We start from the raw sequence: 19,892 nt of genomic DNA on the forward strand, positions 1-19,892 counted from the left end.
CTCTGCTTAAATATATTGTCGGTAAGAGTGGTGGTGGTGGTGGTATATATTCCAGCCCTATGCTGATTATTGATTACTTGTTTTATCAGTGTTTAAACCAGATAACCATCTAAAGTCAGTTTTTTTTGGCAATAGAGACGGGGAGGAATTCTACACAATAGAATATCCATTGTCAAAATCCCTTCATGACAATGGTCGAAAATTGGTGAATCAAAACAGCAGTTTCGTCTTGGACTTTGGACGAACGACGTATTTGATATTTTTCGGCAGCTCCGAATCTTACGACGACCAGCTGTCCCGGTTCACCCATTCTCGACAAAGACCTCTCAGCTGTTCATTGTGATTTGACGGGCAGTTTCAATAGATTTTCTATGTTGTAGAATCCGTCCCCGTCTTGACTGTGAAAACTCGCTAAATATTATTGTAAAGACCAGGCAGATCAAAAGAAAAATTGTAAGAATAAATGAACGCAATAACGTTAGCATCGTCTCACTCATTAAATATTTTGTGTTTGTTATATTATTTTATTTGATTTATATTATTATCATGTACCTCTCTTTTTTATTTGGATAAATTATCATTATAAGAGGTTTAATTCCTTAGTGCTTCATTTATTGATATGGATGTATCGATTTTTATTTTGAAATGAAATCTGATGAATAGATAAAAATTATCTTAATACCATCACCACCGTCATTATCATGTTCCCCAAAATGACGTCATTCATTCCCTTCCATTGTATTTTTTTGATAGATCTCTAGTAGACTGCGGCATAACTGTTCTTGAGAATGGGGTTTTCAATGGAACTGACGCGATTGAGCGTTTGTAAGTTAGATTTAATCATACCTTGTATATAGGTCCCAGTTGGAATATAATTGTTATCTTACATATTATGTAAAATCATTAAACACCGAATACTATGAAACTTATCTGACCACTGAATCAGGAATACATAATGTTCGTGAAAGTGGGTCTAAGCGTCAGGAAAAAAAAACAGTGAGAAAATACTACTATTGTTTTGCGTAAATATCTCCGTTTGTTTATTTAACAGCTAGTTTTATTGCAACTGCTCTCTCACCTAATTTTGTCGTATGATTGTTCTGTATGTATCTATTGTGATTCAAAATTTTAATTATATCATGATTAATATATCACGGTCTAATAGCAATGCTTTATTTGACTGTATAAAGGCTTTCGTTTCCCATTCAGGTGGGAAATATTCAATATCTAATCAAATATCGCCCTAAAAGTAAAGCAACGTGAACTTTTTTATGTAATTACATTTATTGATATATTCAGCTCGACTAGAATAAAACTATAGCATATAGAACAAATTAACAAGTACATATAACTGCTAAAATTGTTCGAATGATATTTACACTAGATGCATAATAATGGACACGTAATGGGAAATAGTTAAAGAACAAATTAAAGGTTCTGTAGAGGCAAAACCCATTCAAACAGTTTGATTAATGTTATTTTATTAATGCCTTTTTCCACCCATTCACAGACAACTAGGACTTAACAGCATATCTGCAATCGAATCTTATACTTTTACAGAAATAGGTGCGCTACTTTCATTGTAAGTATACATTTCATAACGGATATATATTTCAAGTAATTTAGGGATTCTAACCCACCTTCTATTTAGTCAGATAAACATACGTTCGTTTTTAAGGCGTAAAACCCATTTTATTTTAGATTTTATGATACAAACAATATTGTTTACGTAGTAGTGAGATATAAGTAGAATCATTGAGTAGGCCTACAATCTTTGACAATCCCTCCACAAGCCTTTGCTTCTAGGGACTTAGGCTTTCTTACATAGACATAACTTGTATATATTTATATTCTTGTATTAATATTATAACATTCTTTGTGACAAACTGATTTTGTATAAATTTATGTTTACAAAAATGAGGAAATATGTGAAATGGAAGAAATCATGAAAAGGGTAGGCATGCTCATTTTTGTCTCCGGTTGTTCAAAGATTTATCAAAATACAAGCATAGGCCAATATTTAAATTCACATATTTCAGATGAAAGGAATGAAATGTTTGAGAATCTATTGTATGAATAGAGGTTCATACGATGAACACCTGTTCCTTATTACGCTAGATATGACAGAGAACTGATATCATTTATTGCCAGAAAATCAAAAATATGTAAAGAATCATTGTACCAATGACCGCATGCAGAATTTTTTTTTCAGGGGGGAGACGCATATTCTTTTTTCGAGAAAAAAACTCTAAAACGAGGAAGCGAAGCGACTGAACATTCCATTGAGGCGCTTTTGAATTTTATTAAAGGGGAAGTTCACTCTGACAAAAAGTCTATTGTAAAAATAGCAGAAAAAATGATAAAAAGCATTGCCGAAGGCCTAAGAAAAATAAAAATCAAAGAATAAAAATGTTATTAGAATTTTAATTATTTGATTTGTGACGTCATATGCGAGCAGCTTTCCTACATATGGTAAAAAATCAATGGGATGCCATTTTTTACTGCACCTTCAGTATATCAATAGACAAATCATTTCACACCCGTTCCTAAACAGAAAATAATAATAAGTCATCATGAACCATTAAAAGAATTTAAATTTATGCATTTTTTATTACATAATATATGGGGTAGGTGCTCGTTTATGACGTCACAAATCCAAAACTTAGAATTGTAATATCTTTCTTAATCTTTAAAAGATTTTCCTCAAACCTTCACCAATATGTTTATTATTTTTTCTGCTATTTTTACAACAAATCTTTCTTCAGGGTGAACTACCCCTTAAAGTGAAATTATATGATATCGTGCATACTTTTGGCAACTGCCCCCTGCACCCCCGCGAACGGCCATGTTTATATATACGGAGCACTATTCAGTATTAACGATCTCTTCAAACTGTACTACATGTAAATGTGTTTTGCGCAGACATAATCGTCCATTGTTTATAATTATGCTTATATTTAAATTAAATCAATCCAGAACCTTACATGACAACAGACTCTCCGTAATACAAGCTGGTATGTTCGCCGGATCGATCAAAATGAATAGTCTGTGAGTATTATGTCATGCAGTATTAAGTAATCAATCCGTAGTCAATTTTCTTTTTTTCATATATACGTGCATTTTTGCACATAATATTTTGAGGTTTCTATTCATGTTCGACATCTAAAGTTAACGAATTTGAGGCTTATTGAATTTATTGAATATGGGTCACAATACTGTTTGACATAATAAATTCGCTTTGCTCTTTCAATCAACTGAAGAGGACATTTTCTGTTGAAATAAACGTAAACTTGAAAGTGCATCCGCACGGCAAAATTGGGACGAGGAAGACCAGTAATGTTTAATGTAACAAGCAATACAAGAAACCAAGTATTCTTACTACTGTTCATTTTGGGAATCCTACTATTTCGTCAAGGATCACCTTATGATGAAACAGTGAGTCTTTTTAAAAACCATTATTACATTTATGTTTCATCTATATGTATAGGTCTATCACCATGTTTAACACTTTAATTTCAGGATGCTTCACAATAACAGGATCAGATTTATCGAACCCAATGCTTTTCATGGACTGTATTCTTTGCAATGGTTGTAAGTACATGTATATTTTTGCAACTCTCCTGTTTGTTTTTAATCTTCTTGAAAGGACATATAAAACACTGAAATAAAAACTGAAATGTTTATTCAATAATATGATAGTTATACTTATAGGAGTGATAAGCTTTCAAAATGTTAAATTCAATCTTGCATATAGTTTGAATCAACAATTTAAGTATAAGACCATTTCAAGTGGTAAATGTAGCATTTGGAAAAGGTTGTCACTTTTCAATTGCTCATTTAACATTTCATTTTTAGCATGTATACATAAGAAGAACAAATAATGCCAAAAGTTAACAAAAGCAGTCTTATTTTAACAGGAAAGATTTTTTTAATCTTTGATCTTTTACAGAACAGTATCAAAATCTTGTCATATTTCGAAGAAGTTAATCAATTATCATGATTATTGCAATTTTCTTTTTGATATTGCTTGCTTTGCCATATTAGAATTAAATATCACTAGAAATTATGCACGTTAATAGACTGTATGTTGCATGGTATCCGTTTCAAGCAATTTGTGGAACACTGTAAAATCAAACCATGTACTATGTTATGACAATGTATTGCGCTATTCAACATCGAGATGTATTTTAATGAGAAATATATTGAAAGGAAAAGATAAATTTATTCCATTTTCCCTGGGGTACACTTCTTTCTAAAAAAATTCAGATTACAAATCAATCTATAAGATTGTTATGGGACCATACCAAAATTAGATGAGAGACTTTTTGATTTTTACATTGTGTTTCAATCTAGTTCTGGGTTGATCTCTTCTTGCAATCTGAAGGCTTTGCTATAAAGACCCTTTATTTTGTCTATCTAAAATTAAAAATGATTATGATTTTGAAAGAAACATTGGAAAATATTAGACGTACACGGATACTTTGCACAAACTTCTCGTTCTCTTCATGTCTCATCGTTGGTTTGAAATTGTCTCCATCTCTGTCTAGACAGTCTTCCGTATCCAGTCTCGATATTTAATGCATTATCAATTTGTTTTTTTTTATTACAGAACATTATACAATAACAGTCTGACCAGAATAGATTCTTGGACCTTTCAGTCAATGGCATTCTTAGATGATCTGTAAGTTGAAATTTTTTAATTGTATGTAACCAAATGTGCTTAACATTATCATGTATATAGACCAGGTTTGCCTTTTTAATTTTCATTATTTATAGACATGACAGAGGTGCAGTTTCAACCAAGGATGTGAAATCAATCTGATCTGCTTTATTATTATTTCAGGTTGAAAAATCATCACTATCTATACAAATTAAAGTAGCCTTTGACGTCACTCATTAGGAGATCGTGCTTTCTTTCGCCTGCGCATTCCCGAAATTATGGAATGGCTTGCCATATGTAACTAGATCCTCTCCTTAAGTCTAATCGTTAAAACTTAGACCAATTAATTCCCATACTTTCTCTTTTTCCCTTTCTAATTGTGTTTTTCAGGCATTTTATAAGCTCTTAATTACAGCGCAGAAAAATATGTGCACATAGTGTATGTGCTATACAAATCAGTACTATTATTTATAAGTAGTAATAATTTCAAGAATTACAATCTTTTATAATTTGCAAATAACATTGAGAATCCACTCAATTTCTTGAGGCATAACTCAAGATTAATCTCAAATCAGGATTCACCCAACTTAAACTTCGCCCTGTTCTTATTGTGTCCTTTTAAGTGAAAATAAAAAGAAAAAATAATTTGAATGTTTTTATGTCTATGCACATCTTTTAATAGCGAAAATAATCAATGCTGGTATGAATTTAAAGCAACTGCTGTAAAATTGGAAAATGTAAACAATTCAGTCATCAAAGTTGTTTACCGGCTCTCCAGTAGTGCATTTTTTTCCAAAGCTCACTTCGTATCAGACCATAATATTCTTTATATAAAATTTACATTGAAAGTCATTTTTAGTTACCTGAAATTCTAGTAAGAAACCGAAGTAGAGTACTAACAGCTTCGCTTATCCATGTACGTTATAGCATGGTAAATTCCCTATGTATTAGTGTTTGTATAAATAAAATGTTTGTATTTATTTCAGAAATCTTAGCTTTAACCCCATCACTGTCATTGAGAAGGGAAGTTTCAATAACTTGACAGAACTAATTGAGCTGTAAGTATTTTTTTAACTGAGTTCTCCTACACTTATTATATGTATACGTATAATAGCGAGAGAGGTGTGGATATTTGCACCAATCGCTTTGACCATTTCCGTATAATATAAGTGTGAAGAGCAAATGATGCTCAAGAATGGAGCAGAGTTTCACTGGGTTGCAGTTCAGTTCTTCTCAAATGCACTCATTTTACTTCGATTTTCTTAGTACGCCACCTTTACTTTCTTAATATGTACATTTCACTTTAACTTAACCTAACTTCACAAGAATTTGCTTCAGCCCTTGTCAGGTACTCTTTTCACTTCAATTCTTATTTCTGTTGAGTATGATCTTTTGTTATTCAGTTTAATTACCATTTGTTTTATTTTTGCTTTAATTTGCTGTTATATACCATTATGTTCGTTCTGTTGCTTATTCTATAATTTGTTTTGTTTTACTTAGCAAATAAATACTGAAGAAGGAGCTTTTGCAACCCAATGTAACTCTGCTTCATTGTTGACCATCATTTGGTCTTCTTACACACACACACCCAAACACACGCGCACACACACACACATATATATTTATATATTTTTGATTCTTTTCCTCTTCTGAGGTACTTTATTTCATAAAATCAAATAACAATATAATCACGTGTATACAAAATTAATCAACAGGTGTAGACAAATAAATGAGTATCTAGAACAGAAACTTTTCAAGTTCTTCTAAAACATCTTTCTTATTTTTGTATTTCCACTGAACATAATTCCTGAAATCATTTTTAAATACCATCCAAATTGATTGACTATTAAACAATTTATTCCTAAAGTAATTTAACATATATACTTTGTACACTTCATATTGTGCATAAATTGATAATAGATTAATCAAATTAAATTTAGACTCACTGATTTTAAAACCATTTACAATAATCTTTTCTTTTAAATAAATGTCTTTTTGAAACCAATCTAATAAATGTGAACCTTTTTTCCAAAAATCAGTTACTTGGTGACATTTTAAGAAAATGTGAGTAGATTATTCAGGTTCGTTACAAAATGAGCAAATAATGTTTGACGAGAACTTCCATTTAAAAAGATTTTCTCTAAAAGGCAAAATAATGTGCAGTAATTTGAAATTAAATTGTCTCACTTTAATATCTCTAACATTTTGCAACTTAAAATCTAATACTTGATTCCATTCATAATCTATAGGTAGTTGACAAATTTCCTCCCACCACCCTGAAACAGGGGGGTTCTCTTGTTCTGATTCATTTAGTAATAAATAAAAATGTTTTGCTTTCATGCGGCAAACTTTAATGAAATCACCAGATGATATTTCAAACATTTTTGGTTCGATTTCTGTTTCATGTTTGGTGTATACTGTATTTTTTATTTCACTCACCCATACTTTTGGAAATGCCTTTTTCAATTTAGAAAATTTAAAATTTATTAACAATGAATTTGTGCCCTATCGTCTTTGTAATGAGTCACACGATATCCACTGCCCATTTTTAAAAAGGTCACTGACTTTTTCAATCCCGTTAGCTTTCCACTCTTTAAAATATAAGAGGTCAATTCCATGTTTAATATTGCTGTTGTACCATAATACTTAAACGAACGCATCTTTAACGTTATAAGAATGAACATATCTCAGTTCACTCCAGTACACAAGTAGATTGACATAAAACTCTGGTAATTTGACATTGGTAGATACAAAAGCATATCTTTACTCGAACAGTTCATTCTCAAAACCTCCGATACATCTCCAATGAGGTTTATCCAGAATTTCAAAAATAGTCTCCATTGTGACTTGTCACCTTTAAGGTATTTTGTGAACCAAGATAAGTATAATCAGATAATGATAAAACTTTGGTTCTTAGGTTTACCATATCTAAACCCCGATTTGCTGGAGAGCGAGTAATAACCGCTCTCTTGACTTTTTCTTTTTTTGAATCCCAAAGAAAACTAAATTAATTTATTAAGTGTAGTCATGGTATTCTTTGGAATTGGTAAACATGTACCAATGTATACAAATTGAGAAACAATAAGTGTTTTTATAATTGTTATCTTTCCATAATATGTCAGGTTTCTCATTTTCCATACCCTCAAAAGAGATCTCACCTTCTCAACTTTTAAATCCCAATTTAAACTTTCACATTCTTTTATGGGCTGGTTTGTCCATGCTAAATTGTCCAGTTCCCTTTCATGGAAAGTGGTAGACATACCATTTGTTTTCATTAAGTTTAGTTTTGGTCCTGCTAAAAGACCAAACGTTTCAACTTCTTTCAAAGCCAAATTTCCAGACTCTATAGAGTTTACAAAAATAACAGCGTCATCTGCCAATTGTGACACAACGACATTCTCTTGAATAATACCAGCTGGCATGACTGGATTTTCAGAGGGAATTCGAATTCCATTAATGTAAGCATTTTGCTTTAGTCTCACTGCCATGACTTCGGCGACCAGTATAAAGAGAAGACCTGATAACGGGCAACCTTGCCTCACACCTTGCTCTATCCCGTGCTCTATTTTGAATTCTTGGGAGACCCAACAATTATTAATTACCTTCCCTATCACATTGTTATAAAGAGTTTTAACCCAAACTTTAAAAGTTTCTTTAAACCTCAGTCTATCTAGTAACAGAAAAAGGAATTCGTGACTAATGTTATCGAATTATTTTTTTGAAGTCTAGAAAAATTAAAATCCCTGAGGAATTCGTGTAGTGACAATATTCAATAGTATCTAAAACTAGGCGGATATTTTGTACAGAGGAACGTCTGATCTGCGGAGACTATGTTTTCTAACACAGTATACAATTATTTACCAAGTGTTTTTGCAACGATCTTGTAGTCAATGTTCAACAATGAAATTGGTCTCCAGTTGTCTATTACTCTCTTGTCACCTTTTTTATGCAACATTGTAATGTGACAGCCTGTTTCTGGCTTTCAGCCAACTCTTGACTTTCAAAGCCTTCGTTTGAACTATCGATCAACATATACTTCAAATCATCCCAGAAGCACCGATAGAATTCAGCAGTTAGTCTATTACTGCTGGGAGATTTGTTATTTCTCAATGTTTTTAACGCTTCAAGCCATTCCTTTTCTGTTATTGAGCCTTCACAAGCCAGTGCATCATCCTCAGAAAGAGTAGTTAAATTTGTATTTCTATGTACTTTTTTATTTCGGAATGTACACTTGAAGATTTTTTTGAGTACAAGTCTTTACAATATTTTGTTATTTCTTTAAGAACGTTTTCATTACCAGTAACGATTTTTTTCAATTTTTATTTATACAGTCCATTTCTTTTTGTTTTCCATTTTTCTTTTCTAAATTGAGAAAATACTTGTTAGATTTTTCGCCAGATTCCATCCACCGTTCGCGAGATCTAACAAATGCGCCTCTACATCTATGTGCATACCATTTTTCAATATCTATTTACATATCGTTCATTCTTGCTATGTCGTTTCTTTCGTAATTACCACTGTCAACATTCCTGCACAATAACATGTACTTTTCGTACATTCTTTTATACCATTCCATCTTTTCAATTTTCTGATAGAGGTATGTCCTTAATTATGAGGCGAATACATCCATCCATTCCATCATTTAGGAATGGATTTTTATCGTATACTGCGATATTGACATTCCTAACGTTCAGGCCTTTTGTGATGAGCTCTATACGGGCGTCTTGGGACGTCAGATATAAACGCCATAAAACTCCGATTTTTTTAATCCCTCTATATGCCGCTACTTTTGGTTGTGCGAGCAATGCACTTAAAAAGTTCTTCATTTGATACATCTTTGTCATTACTAGATGAGAAGTCCTTGTGTTTAACAAACACCGGTTTAATGTCAGTTGAGTCTATTGGAGGTTTAAACCGGGCCTTTTCTGCGTAAGCCGCCATCTTTCAAAAATAGCCTGGGTGTTTACCTCAAAGTTGGAATCTCAAAACATCAAGAACATACAACAGCATCCAGTTTCCAAATAGATATATATGTTATGTCACTATATTTACCTCAGATTCCACTTGTACTTTCTCAAAATATATATCCAAAAACGTTAGAAATAGAGGGTTTAATCACTCTCCGGGAATGGTCACCTTATCCAGCGAAGTTGAACTGCGCCCTCATCAATATATATATATATTTATATATATATATATATATACAAATATATACATAAATATAGGTATATATATAAATATATATATATATATATATGTATTTATATTTATATATTTATATGAACTTATTATCTTCATTTATCTTTGTTCTAAATATCAATTTATGAGAGAGAATTTGAGACACGAATTTATTAAAGACACGAGAGAGATACATTTAAGACACGAATTTCCATTAGCCCTTGATACCATTTCCCAAACTGTATTTATTTGATATTACGTCTAACAAAACCGTTGAGGAGGATGAGAAGGGGAATACAAATATTACACTGATAATAATAATGGTATAATGATAATAATAATAATAATACCCAATGTTTATAATGCGCTTTTTCCACATGGCCCAAAGCGCTCACAATTTCAGTAACTTATTTTTACAAACAAAAAGTCAAAATGACATATTAAATGAAGTCAGTTGCCTTGAACAAAAAAGTTTTAAGGGACTTCTTAAATGACTCAATTGTTGGGGATTGTCTTGTTGTGAGAGGGATGATGATAACTATTATGATATCAAAACATAATTCTGTTTTGCATGCAACTTTTATAATTTAACAATTGAAATGTCAATATTTTTTGTATTCTTTTCTTCTTTATAGTAACAATAATTGTATTAATAATCATCATAATAATAATAAAGAAATATAGTTATTATGTCTCTAAAAAGAAAATAAATAGGTGTGATCATCTTCATTGATTTATAGAAATTATTATTATTATGAAAGATGGCAATGGTCATAGTTAAAATGAATTTGACGGGAATGAATGTTTACAAACATCCATTTGAAAAGTGTAGACGTTTCATCCAAACAAACAATACAAAAGGTGGTATGTAGACCCCTCACCGTTTCACCTTAGCTAAATCTGACAGAAAATGGTAGCTGTTGTCACCTTTTATTCTTTACCACTTATTCGCCCACGCTTTAGGCATCTCGTCAGTTTGAAATTATACCAAATTCAATACGGCACGTTTGATGGACTTAGCAACTTGAAACAGCTGTGAGTATTTATGGAAAAGTGTGAGTGGGTGTCCTTTGTGCGATGGATGTGTGAGTGTGTGGGTGTCAAGTATGTGATTGATACGTGTGAGTGGGTATCAAATTGTGGTGTGTGGGTCGGTGTGTATGTGCGTGTGTGATTTATTTAGCAAAATAACACAAGATGATACGAAGTTTAAAAAAAAAAGGAAATACATAGATGAGCCAGCTAGGACGTCTTGAGTGCCAAGTGTGCGCTAAATGCATGTAAAGTGGGGATTAAGTGTCCGGTGAATTCATGTGAGGGCCAAAATGTGCTGTTAATGCATGTGAGTGGGCCCGCGTGGTCAAGTTTGCGTTGAATGGGTGTGTGGAGGTGTCATGTGTAGGATGAATGCGTATTGTGAGTTAGTGTCAAATGTTCGGTGAATGCGTGTGAGTGGGGGTCGTGTGCACTGAATGTGTGTGAGTGGGGATTAAGTGTGCGGTGAATGCATGTGAGGGTGAATGCACCGTGAATGCATATGAGTGGACCCGTGTTGATCAAGTGTGTGATGAATGGGTGTGTGTGGGTGTCAAGTGTAGGATGAATGCGTAAGTGTGAGTTAGTGTCAAATCTGCGTTGAATGTGCGTGAGTGGGGGTCGTGTGCGGTAAACGCGTGTGAGTGGGGTTAAGTGTGCGGTGAGTGCATGTGAGTGTCCAATTTGCAGTGAATGCATGTGAGTGGGCCCGGGGTCAATCGTGCGACGAATGGGTGAGTGTGTGTGGTGAATGAATAAGTGGGAGTGGATGTCAAGTGTGTGGTGAATGCACGTGAGTTGGGGTCATGTGTGTGGTGAGCGCATGTTAGTGGGGGATCAAGTGTGCGATGAATGGGTGAGTATGTGTGGTGTTAAGTGTGTGGTGAATGAAAAAAAAATGTGTGTGAGTGGGTGTAAAGTGTGCAATGACTATGTGTGGGTGTCATGCAAGTGTGCGATGAATGCATAAGTGTGGGTTGGGCGTGCATGTACGTAATCTAGTGAATGCTTATGCTGATGAATCGGGGACAATATTAGGTAATATTAAACAGATATAATTGCCGATGAAAATTGAATTAGTAATAGACATGCTAAACTAGTGTATAGATTTCTTCACAAACTTGAGATGTTGTATCCCCAACTTTAGTTTATTAAAAAAAACTTAGCTGTAGATCTCCTTTCTCGTTTTTGTGTTTCTTGATCGACAGATCGACGGATGACTACCGCCTTTGCTGTCTGTTCACCAACATCACGTGTTCTGTAATCACACCTACTCCTTTGGACTCCTGCTCACGTCTCATACCCCACAGTGTACTTCGGGTGGCCATGTGGATCATCGGATGGGGCGCCCTCATCGGGAACCTCATTGTCATCTTTGTCCGGTTCAGGGAAGAGAAAAATTCTGGGAATAGTGTCCAAAGAATGTTCATAACGAATCTTGCTCTGGCTGATTTTCTGATGGGTGTGTACATGGTGACAATCGCCTCTGTGGATATATTTTATGGTGACGGGTACTTCCTTTCGGCACCAATCTGGCGTGAGTCACACCTCTGTCGTTGGGCAGGGTTCGTGGCTCTTCTCTCAAGCGAAAGCACAGTCTTCCTGTTGGCTCTTATCACCATAGACCGATTCATCTGCATCTCTTTTCCCTTTGGTACTGTCCGTTTCCACCGTTCATCTGGACGAGTCGGTGTTGGTCTGGTGTGGATTCTGACATTCACTCTCAGTTTAGCCCCGCTCATGATTGGATTATACAGTTCAGACTTCTATGGTTTGTCGGATGTCTGCGTGGGGCTACCTTTCAATACATACATTGAACGAACCGGCCGCATCACATACTCCTCATCCGCAAACATTTACGAGTTTATCGCTGATGGGGAGACCGAACAACGTCCCTACTGGCTATATTCTATAGCTCTTTTCCTCGGTATTAACTTTATTCTCCTGATCCTCATTTTCTTCTGCTACTTAGTGATCTTTCTCCAAGTACGAAGGTCTGCCAAGATTTCTGGATCAGAGAGGGTGAAGCGAGAGATGCGCATGACGGCCAAGATGGCGCTGATCGTCGGTACAGATTTCTGTTGTTGGATGCCTGTCATTATCATGGGAATTCTCTCACAAACGGGTGTCACGGAGCTCCCGGTGTCTCTATACGCTTGGGCTGTGGTGTTTCTCTTGCCAATCAACTCGACCCTGAATCCGTATCTGTACTCATTTGTGGCGCTCTGCTCCAAGAAAAGGGACAGGCAGTTTCCGCTAACAAACTTCAGCATCAACAAGATCAAAGCTCCCGAAAACACATGAAAAACCTTCATGAATTCATTATTAACATTATCAATTGTGTCCCTTTCTAATTAAAAGGAACTTGAGCTCCCTACAGCCCCGCCCTTTTCTCTCTCTTCATGTCTTTCTCTCTGTACCTTTTACTCATAATACGATTTATAACTCTCCCTCCCCCACCCGCCCCCCCCCCCCTCTCTCTCTCTCTCATCGTGACTAGTCTCTACCTTACTTGCTGCTCCTTCTTGAAGTATTGACTGAGGGATATGAACTCGGTGAAGGAGCCGTACCCCCCCCCCCCCCCCACCCTAAAAGTAGGCAACTTAATCGGCTCACAGAATACAGGAAGCGGGAAAACACGAACACAACACATTAGTTATTACCAACTTTTCACTGTAAGAGTTGCAATTCTACTCTAGTTTGTCTTTAATCATGTTAATATCCAAAGCAACGCAGACTATCATGCACTAAGATAACATCAATACTAACAATATGCATATAGATAACAGCATTCACAGATAATCTGCATAAGCATGCACCAGAATTATATCATTGTCTCATACATGCACTGTTTGACAACTCAAAGTGATAATTGGGTATATAAATAACAAGTTGATTTCATTCACTTTAAGATCATATACTTTTTTCATTTAAAAATTAAACTTAGAATGTAATGGCCTGTATCATGAATCCCGGTTTAACACCACCCATGGTCTGTAAAAGTCTGGTCAAAATGACGGGAAGCTAAAACTGTCAAGAATTTGTTTACAGTGCAATGCTTCTTGTGGTTAATGGGATCCTGTAATTCCCACGTTTGATTGTGAAGCTATTTAACATTTCAAATAAAAAATAGTGACTTGAATGCCAAATGTGATGAGAAATTGTTCATCAAATTAAAGAGATTGTTTGTTACCCATAGTTAGACCACAACCTTAGACCATGGCTGAAGTTAATCTGGAGTTCGTATTCATAATACATATTCATATATTCATAATTATGATTATCAACGATAATGAAATATGAAACAATTAATTATGAATTATTTTCAAATCACGTTCAATTGTTGTGTTTGATATATGAAATAAGTAGGGTATGGCGTTATTGAAAAATTACATAAATCCTCAAATAGTACGAATTGCATAGATAGTAGCTGACACAATTTAAATGTCATTTGAGAAATATACATGTATACTATAAATGTTTATCTGTTGTTTGTTTGATTTTTCACCATGCATAACATCAAGAAATTGACAGAATTTAGTTTTACATTAATAGTAGGAACTAAGCATAAACAAGAGTCGTCATTAAAGTTCAGAAGAAAAAAAGAATTCAATATTATACAAGTTGTGTAAAACTCTTGTTTTAATAATTCATTATTAAATAAATCATCTCTACCATGTTATGTAGTCGCTATAGTATACTTTAAAATGTTTTATTTCAATTTTCTTAATATATAGCTGAATTTTTAGAAACGTCAAATTAAGTCCCTTTTATGATGCTTTTCTTTTAACTGGAGGGTTTGTAACTATAATCTAGGTATACTTGCTTGCATGAGTGATTCTATTGTGTTGTCAATGTTTAGCTGTTTAAATATACACACATATCTTTTTCTCCATTTATTGAATTCTTATCCTTTTCTTCAGGTTTTATAGTATGCAATTTAATTTGTACAATATGATTCGTATTACCCGATTTAGTATACGTTGTAATTTCTGTATTATTGAAATAAGATAATGAGATATGATACAATTATGAGAAATATCATGTCATATGTTATGTGATTATGTTTTTTGAATGGAAGATAAAAACTTATTTTAAAGGAAAAAATAATATATATATTAAATTCCTTACTAGTTGATTTGATGAATAACTTATTAATATGCATCTGTATACTGAATTGTGTTATATTCCGTTGTTCCTTTCACATACTAGTCCAAAATTGTTAATACGTGAAAGTCACATTAGGATATCAGTTGGCAAATCAATATTGGCAGTCCAAGGAAAGGCAAAAGAAAGGGCATTACACTCTATGATACGACATCTGAGTAACAAACAAAGTGAATGATATTAATCCATTCGAAACACATCACGTATATAAGCTTTAATTTTGTTTTAAAACTGGAAAAAATCAAATCGTTCACATGGTTTACAAGATTGCGTTGTTAAATGTCTTTGGTTGTTCTTATTATTACACTTATAAAAACAAAGTTGCTATGTGCTTTTATTCAACATATTGAACATGATTAAGTCAATGCATGGTACTGTATCTCGTGTTCGTTTTGACACATTTTCACAAATTCAACGGACCGCCAAAAAGTAATATCTTACCAAAATAGGATTTAAAACAATTATCATGTTCTAGAATTTTCAACTATTAACATGACTAATGCATCCTTTGTAAAAACAATAGTGATACTCAAATCCATAAACTATATATGCAAAATTAGTTTAGCACGTAATATGAGCTGACGCTTCATCTTTTTCATAACTTTCTGTTTCGTTTTCAAGAAGCCTAATGTACTACTTTTAGCTACAATCCAACTCGTGAGTGACAATTTGCTTCTGATTCCTCGTACCCGACATTCTTGGGGATAGGTCCTTCTCACATGCTGTGGCCAAGTTGTGGAATCAACTTCCCCAGTCACTCCGCTTCATTAAAATGCATGAAACTTTTAAAATACATCTTTCAACGTTTAATACATCCGACAACTAAATCCATATATAAATGATTTTTTAGAAATGATATTTGTTTTGTATACATGTAAAGCACACTCTGACCCTATGGTACTGAGTTGACCGGGCTTTCCACTTAAATTGTCGGTGAACGGAGCAGCAAGCAGGAGGGCACCAGGCCCCACCAGGATGTAGCTGGGAATACCAGTGGGTGGTGATGCAAGACTGTACTTGTAGTGACTTAACATATCTTTGTCAACTTCATTTACATCTATTTCTTGTAGTTGTTTATATGTATAAAATGTATAAAATACTTATATCCAAAGGAGCTGTTGTTGCGCTTTCGCCATGGGCGTCTCTGGACGGTGTGTACGTGCGCTCAATAAGACATTACTACTATTATTATTATGAATTGTATTTTAATCTATCAATCATGGCATCAAAAGCAACGAAGTGTCCATCAGAATTGTGGAATAAGTTAAGGCGTTATGCTTAAACAGAAAATGTTCTTAACATTGCATTATCAATTTAATACTGAATTAAACCAGAGCTCAGAATACAAGCCTAAGACAATCTTAATGATTTTTATCGTGTTTCTTTTGTCGCTCACGAGTGTACACCTGTATTACTTACCTACACCATGAGCACTTCGAAATATACATTAAGGAAGAATGAAACCCTTGAAACCAGCTGAATCCATATCAAAGAGAAAAATAAAAGAAACATATTGTTGAAAGTTTGAGGAAGATTGAATGAATAATAAGAAAGTTATGAGCATTTGAATATTGAGATCACTAATGCCATGTAGTTCCTCCCATTGGCAATGCGACCAAGATCTGTGATGTCACACACGTACAACTCCCTCATTACTTTAGTACTTATTTCACTTATATTCTCACTTTTATAGAGTCTACCACAAGGTGAGGTGTTCTCTTTATGAGAGGACAAGTACAGAGGTTTCACAACATTATATCATTGATGAATCGTTTGTCATATGTTTAGAATGAGCAAAAGGAGATGTTTTGGGGTATATTTTCAGTGTCCAAAAGGGGAGAGTTGTTCATCTGTGACATCATAGATCTTGGTCGCATTTCCAATAGGAAGATCTCCATAGCATTAGTGATCTCGACATTCAAATGCTCATAACTCTTCTATTGCTAGTCCTATTTTACTCAAACTTTTGTTGATCTTATTCTTTGATTTTTCTGCTTTCACAAAAGCTAACTTGCTCCAAGAGTTTCATTCTCCTTTAAAGCACAGTTAAATTAAAAGAACATATTCAGATTAAGTTGTTCGCAGTCAGTGATCACTATCTTTGAATTTCTCAATTATCAATTTTACAAGATCAGTACACAAATAACTTACACCGAAATTATTGATAATTAGTCAGAAAATAATTTACGAGAAGTAATTAATAACTTATTATATAAAATAATGTTATGTCCATGTCCATATATTTTGTATAGTGTCATCACCCTAGGATGAACACGAGGCACAGTGCAGTATGTGTTGGACAAAACGACCCTCCAACTGCCAACTGAAAAGCCTTCCGAGACGAGTCCTTCCTGCGGACGCGTAGGCCTACTGGGATGATCGAAGCTTTTTGCTGGCGCCGTTCCGATTTTGAGTGATTGTGCAATCTACCAACGGAAGATCAGAAAGTTTTTTCTATCTTTAATTTGTTAGAAAGCCAAAAATAGAAGCTTTCAGCGAGCGGTACATCGTTTCCCTGTTTAGAAGTTTCACAACATGGTAGCCTACCGCCGTTGATCACTGATTATGAAAGTTACTCGCAACAGTATTATTCGATTTGCATGATAAACCCGCGAAGCAAGACGTGCTCTTCTTTTTGGTGGATCCCCTCTCATCTTCCGACTCTTCCGAAGATGCTGATGAAGACACTGATTTCGTGTCGTACGCCTCCTTCATCGCTCTTTGCATTGTATTTTTACGAGCCAAGGCATTCTTAACCCTTTCGTTGTCTCGGTGCCTTGCTCCCTGGTAAAATGACATGGCTTCGGGGACAACTTGATTTATATGCTGATTCTGATTCGTGTCCACGTGTCCCACTCTTGAAAGAGTTGACGCGGTTGACAAGGTCGATGATGGTCTCCTGTTTTTATTCCGGCGCCGCTTCTTTCTCTTTCTTTTACCCTTCTTCCCTCCCTTGTTTGAGGCTCTTTTAGAAGATTTCTTGGATTTACTTTTTGATGAAGTTCCCCAGCATGAACACGAGGACGTCTTCTCTTCGACAGCATCGCCGTCGTTGTAGAATACACTGGCCCTAGATACGGCTCGTTGGGGTTTGGGAGTGGATTTTTGCTCTGTGTTGTCGCCGTCATCATAAAATGTGTTTACAGCAGTTTTCTTGTGGCCTCCGCAGCAACCTCCCATGGTAAATAAGGCGAGTTGTCCGTTTGAACTGAAGCAGAGAAATTTTGAAATAATGGCATCTGAATAATAATCTCAAATTAAAAATGAACCCACCCAAGAATACGAGGGATCTTGCTTAAAGAAAAATAACAGGAAAAGTTAATCACTGTATTATGATACCAATATGGGCGCAGTATTTTACATGGGTTTTGCATGGGTTACACATTTCCTTGAATTATAGATGATATACTTTCATGAAATTAGATAACTTTTCGTGTTTGTCTAGGTTATGGACATTTCAAATTTCAAAGTAAATTTGTTATTTTTCGTCTTCTTTTTCAATATTGCACATGATGTGCTGTTTTGTATTATTTTTTAAGTGCACACCTAATTACCAATAATGCATGTAGCATTTCCATTTATTTGAAAGCAGGATAAAAGAGCATTGCAAATTAAATGCCTTGCTCACGGACATAGGTGCCGCTCTTTAAAAGGTTGGGCAGAAAAGGGCATAAATTTTAATCATCACTGGCATGTGGGCAACATACTGTCCACACAACTATTTGTTAAAATATGTCCAAATTGGGTAATAAATTCGCTCAATTGGATAATAACTGCCCAGAATCTATATATTTTTTAACCAACATACATTTTCCAACACAGTGGACAGTATGTTGCCCAACATTTTAAGCTAAGACCAGGTCTCGGGTTAACATTATGTTGGCGTATCAGGAGTGCCATATACCTGACACTTAGGAGCACTCTCTAACATTCAACACCACTTATCAATTAAAAAGTTCAAAATCCTCGGCCCTTGTGAAAAGACGGTGAATTTAGATTCCAGCTATGTAGAGTATATATTATACTTCATCGAAATATGCCTGACCAACTAGCTTAGATTCATAATGAAAATCAAACTCACTTTGAGATGCTACATAACAAGCTTGACGGTAAAAGGAAGATGCGTTTCAAACGATGCTGCTTTCAAAGTCACCCATGAGTGATATTTTCTTCCGATATAAATGCTCAGCTTACTTGGATCAGTTGTCAATTGAATAATTCCTTTAAATCAATGATTAATTCCTTTGCACCGCGATGTTTTCAGAACCCTTTTTTCGTTGATATATATACATCTAGAAGATATTTTGAAAAAGTGCATTGATTAATGTTGCTCCAAAACACAGACGATGACAGAACTAGAGCATCTTCTCCAATTTACTTTCTTCTCTGATTTATTTTGTCACCCTGAGTTGTTCTCCACGGGATGTGTTGTGGATACGACAAATATCAGTAGCTACTAGCTGTCGAGGGGCCAAGACAGAGAGTAACAGCAAATAGAAATATATCGATTGATGACGTAAGGGGTATTGTGTCCGAAGTGGTTTCTTTTATTTCACAATGCCCCTTCTCGCACTTTGGATGAAAAGACCGCGATTTCCTTTAATCCGTCTGGATAACTAGATCAAGCTATATTCATAGCGGAGGAACTGTTATACGGACAGACAGATGAGGTGTATAATATGGTCATATCATCAGTGCTAAAAAAGGGGGGAAACGTGAGAGAGAGTGAAGCAACCAAGAGGATTTATTAATGTTATTCCTCTGTATCGTTTGTGTGTTCATAACCCTTCAAGGCTATTTTACTGTTCACCCCCCCCCCTCTTCCTTCCTCCATCTCTCTCTCTCTCTCTCT

At 34.7% G+C, this 19,892-nt stretch overlaps 2 protein-coding genes across 2 annotated transcripts; one reads left to right on the forward strand and one right to left on the reverse strand.

The window, feature by feature from the left end:
• Positions 1–12,159: 12,159 nt before the first annotated feature.
• On the forward strand, positions 12,160–13,177 carry LOC129271554 (G-protein coupled receptor GRL101-like). Its single transcript, XM_054908879.2, has one exon. The coding sequence runs from the start codon at positions 12,200–12,202 to the stop codon at positions 13,175–13,177; it is 978 nt and encodes a 325-aa protein (XP_054764854.2). The 5' UTR covers positions 12,160–12,199.
• A 363-nt stretch (positions 13,178–13,540) lies between these two features.
• On the reverse strand, positions 13,541–19,428 carry LOC129271555 (uncharacterized). The gene is made up of 2 exons (XM_054908880.2): positions 19,122–19,428; positions 13,541–18,248 (listed from the first exon to the last, which is right to left on the reverse strand). The coding sequence occupies exon 2, from the start codon at positions 18,218–18,220 to the stop codon at positions 17,597–17,599; it is 624 nt and encodes a 207-aa protein (XP_054764855.2). The 5' UTR covers positions 18,221–18,248; positions 19,122–19,428; the 3' UTR covers positions 13,541–17,596.
• Positions 19,429–19,892: the final 464 nt, after the last annotated feature.

The sequence above is a fragment of the Lytechinus pictus genome, chromosome 11 (assembly GCF_037042905.1).
Source record: "Lytechinus pictus isolate F3 Inbred chromosome 11, Lp3.0, whole genome shotgun sequence".
Classification (NCBI taxonomy): Eukaryota; Metazoa; Echinodermata; class Echinoidea; order Temnopleuroida; family Toxopneustidae; genus Lytechinus; species Lytechinus pictus.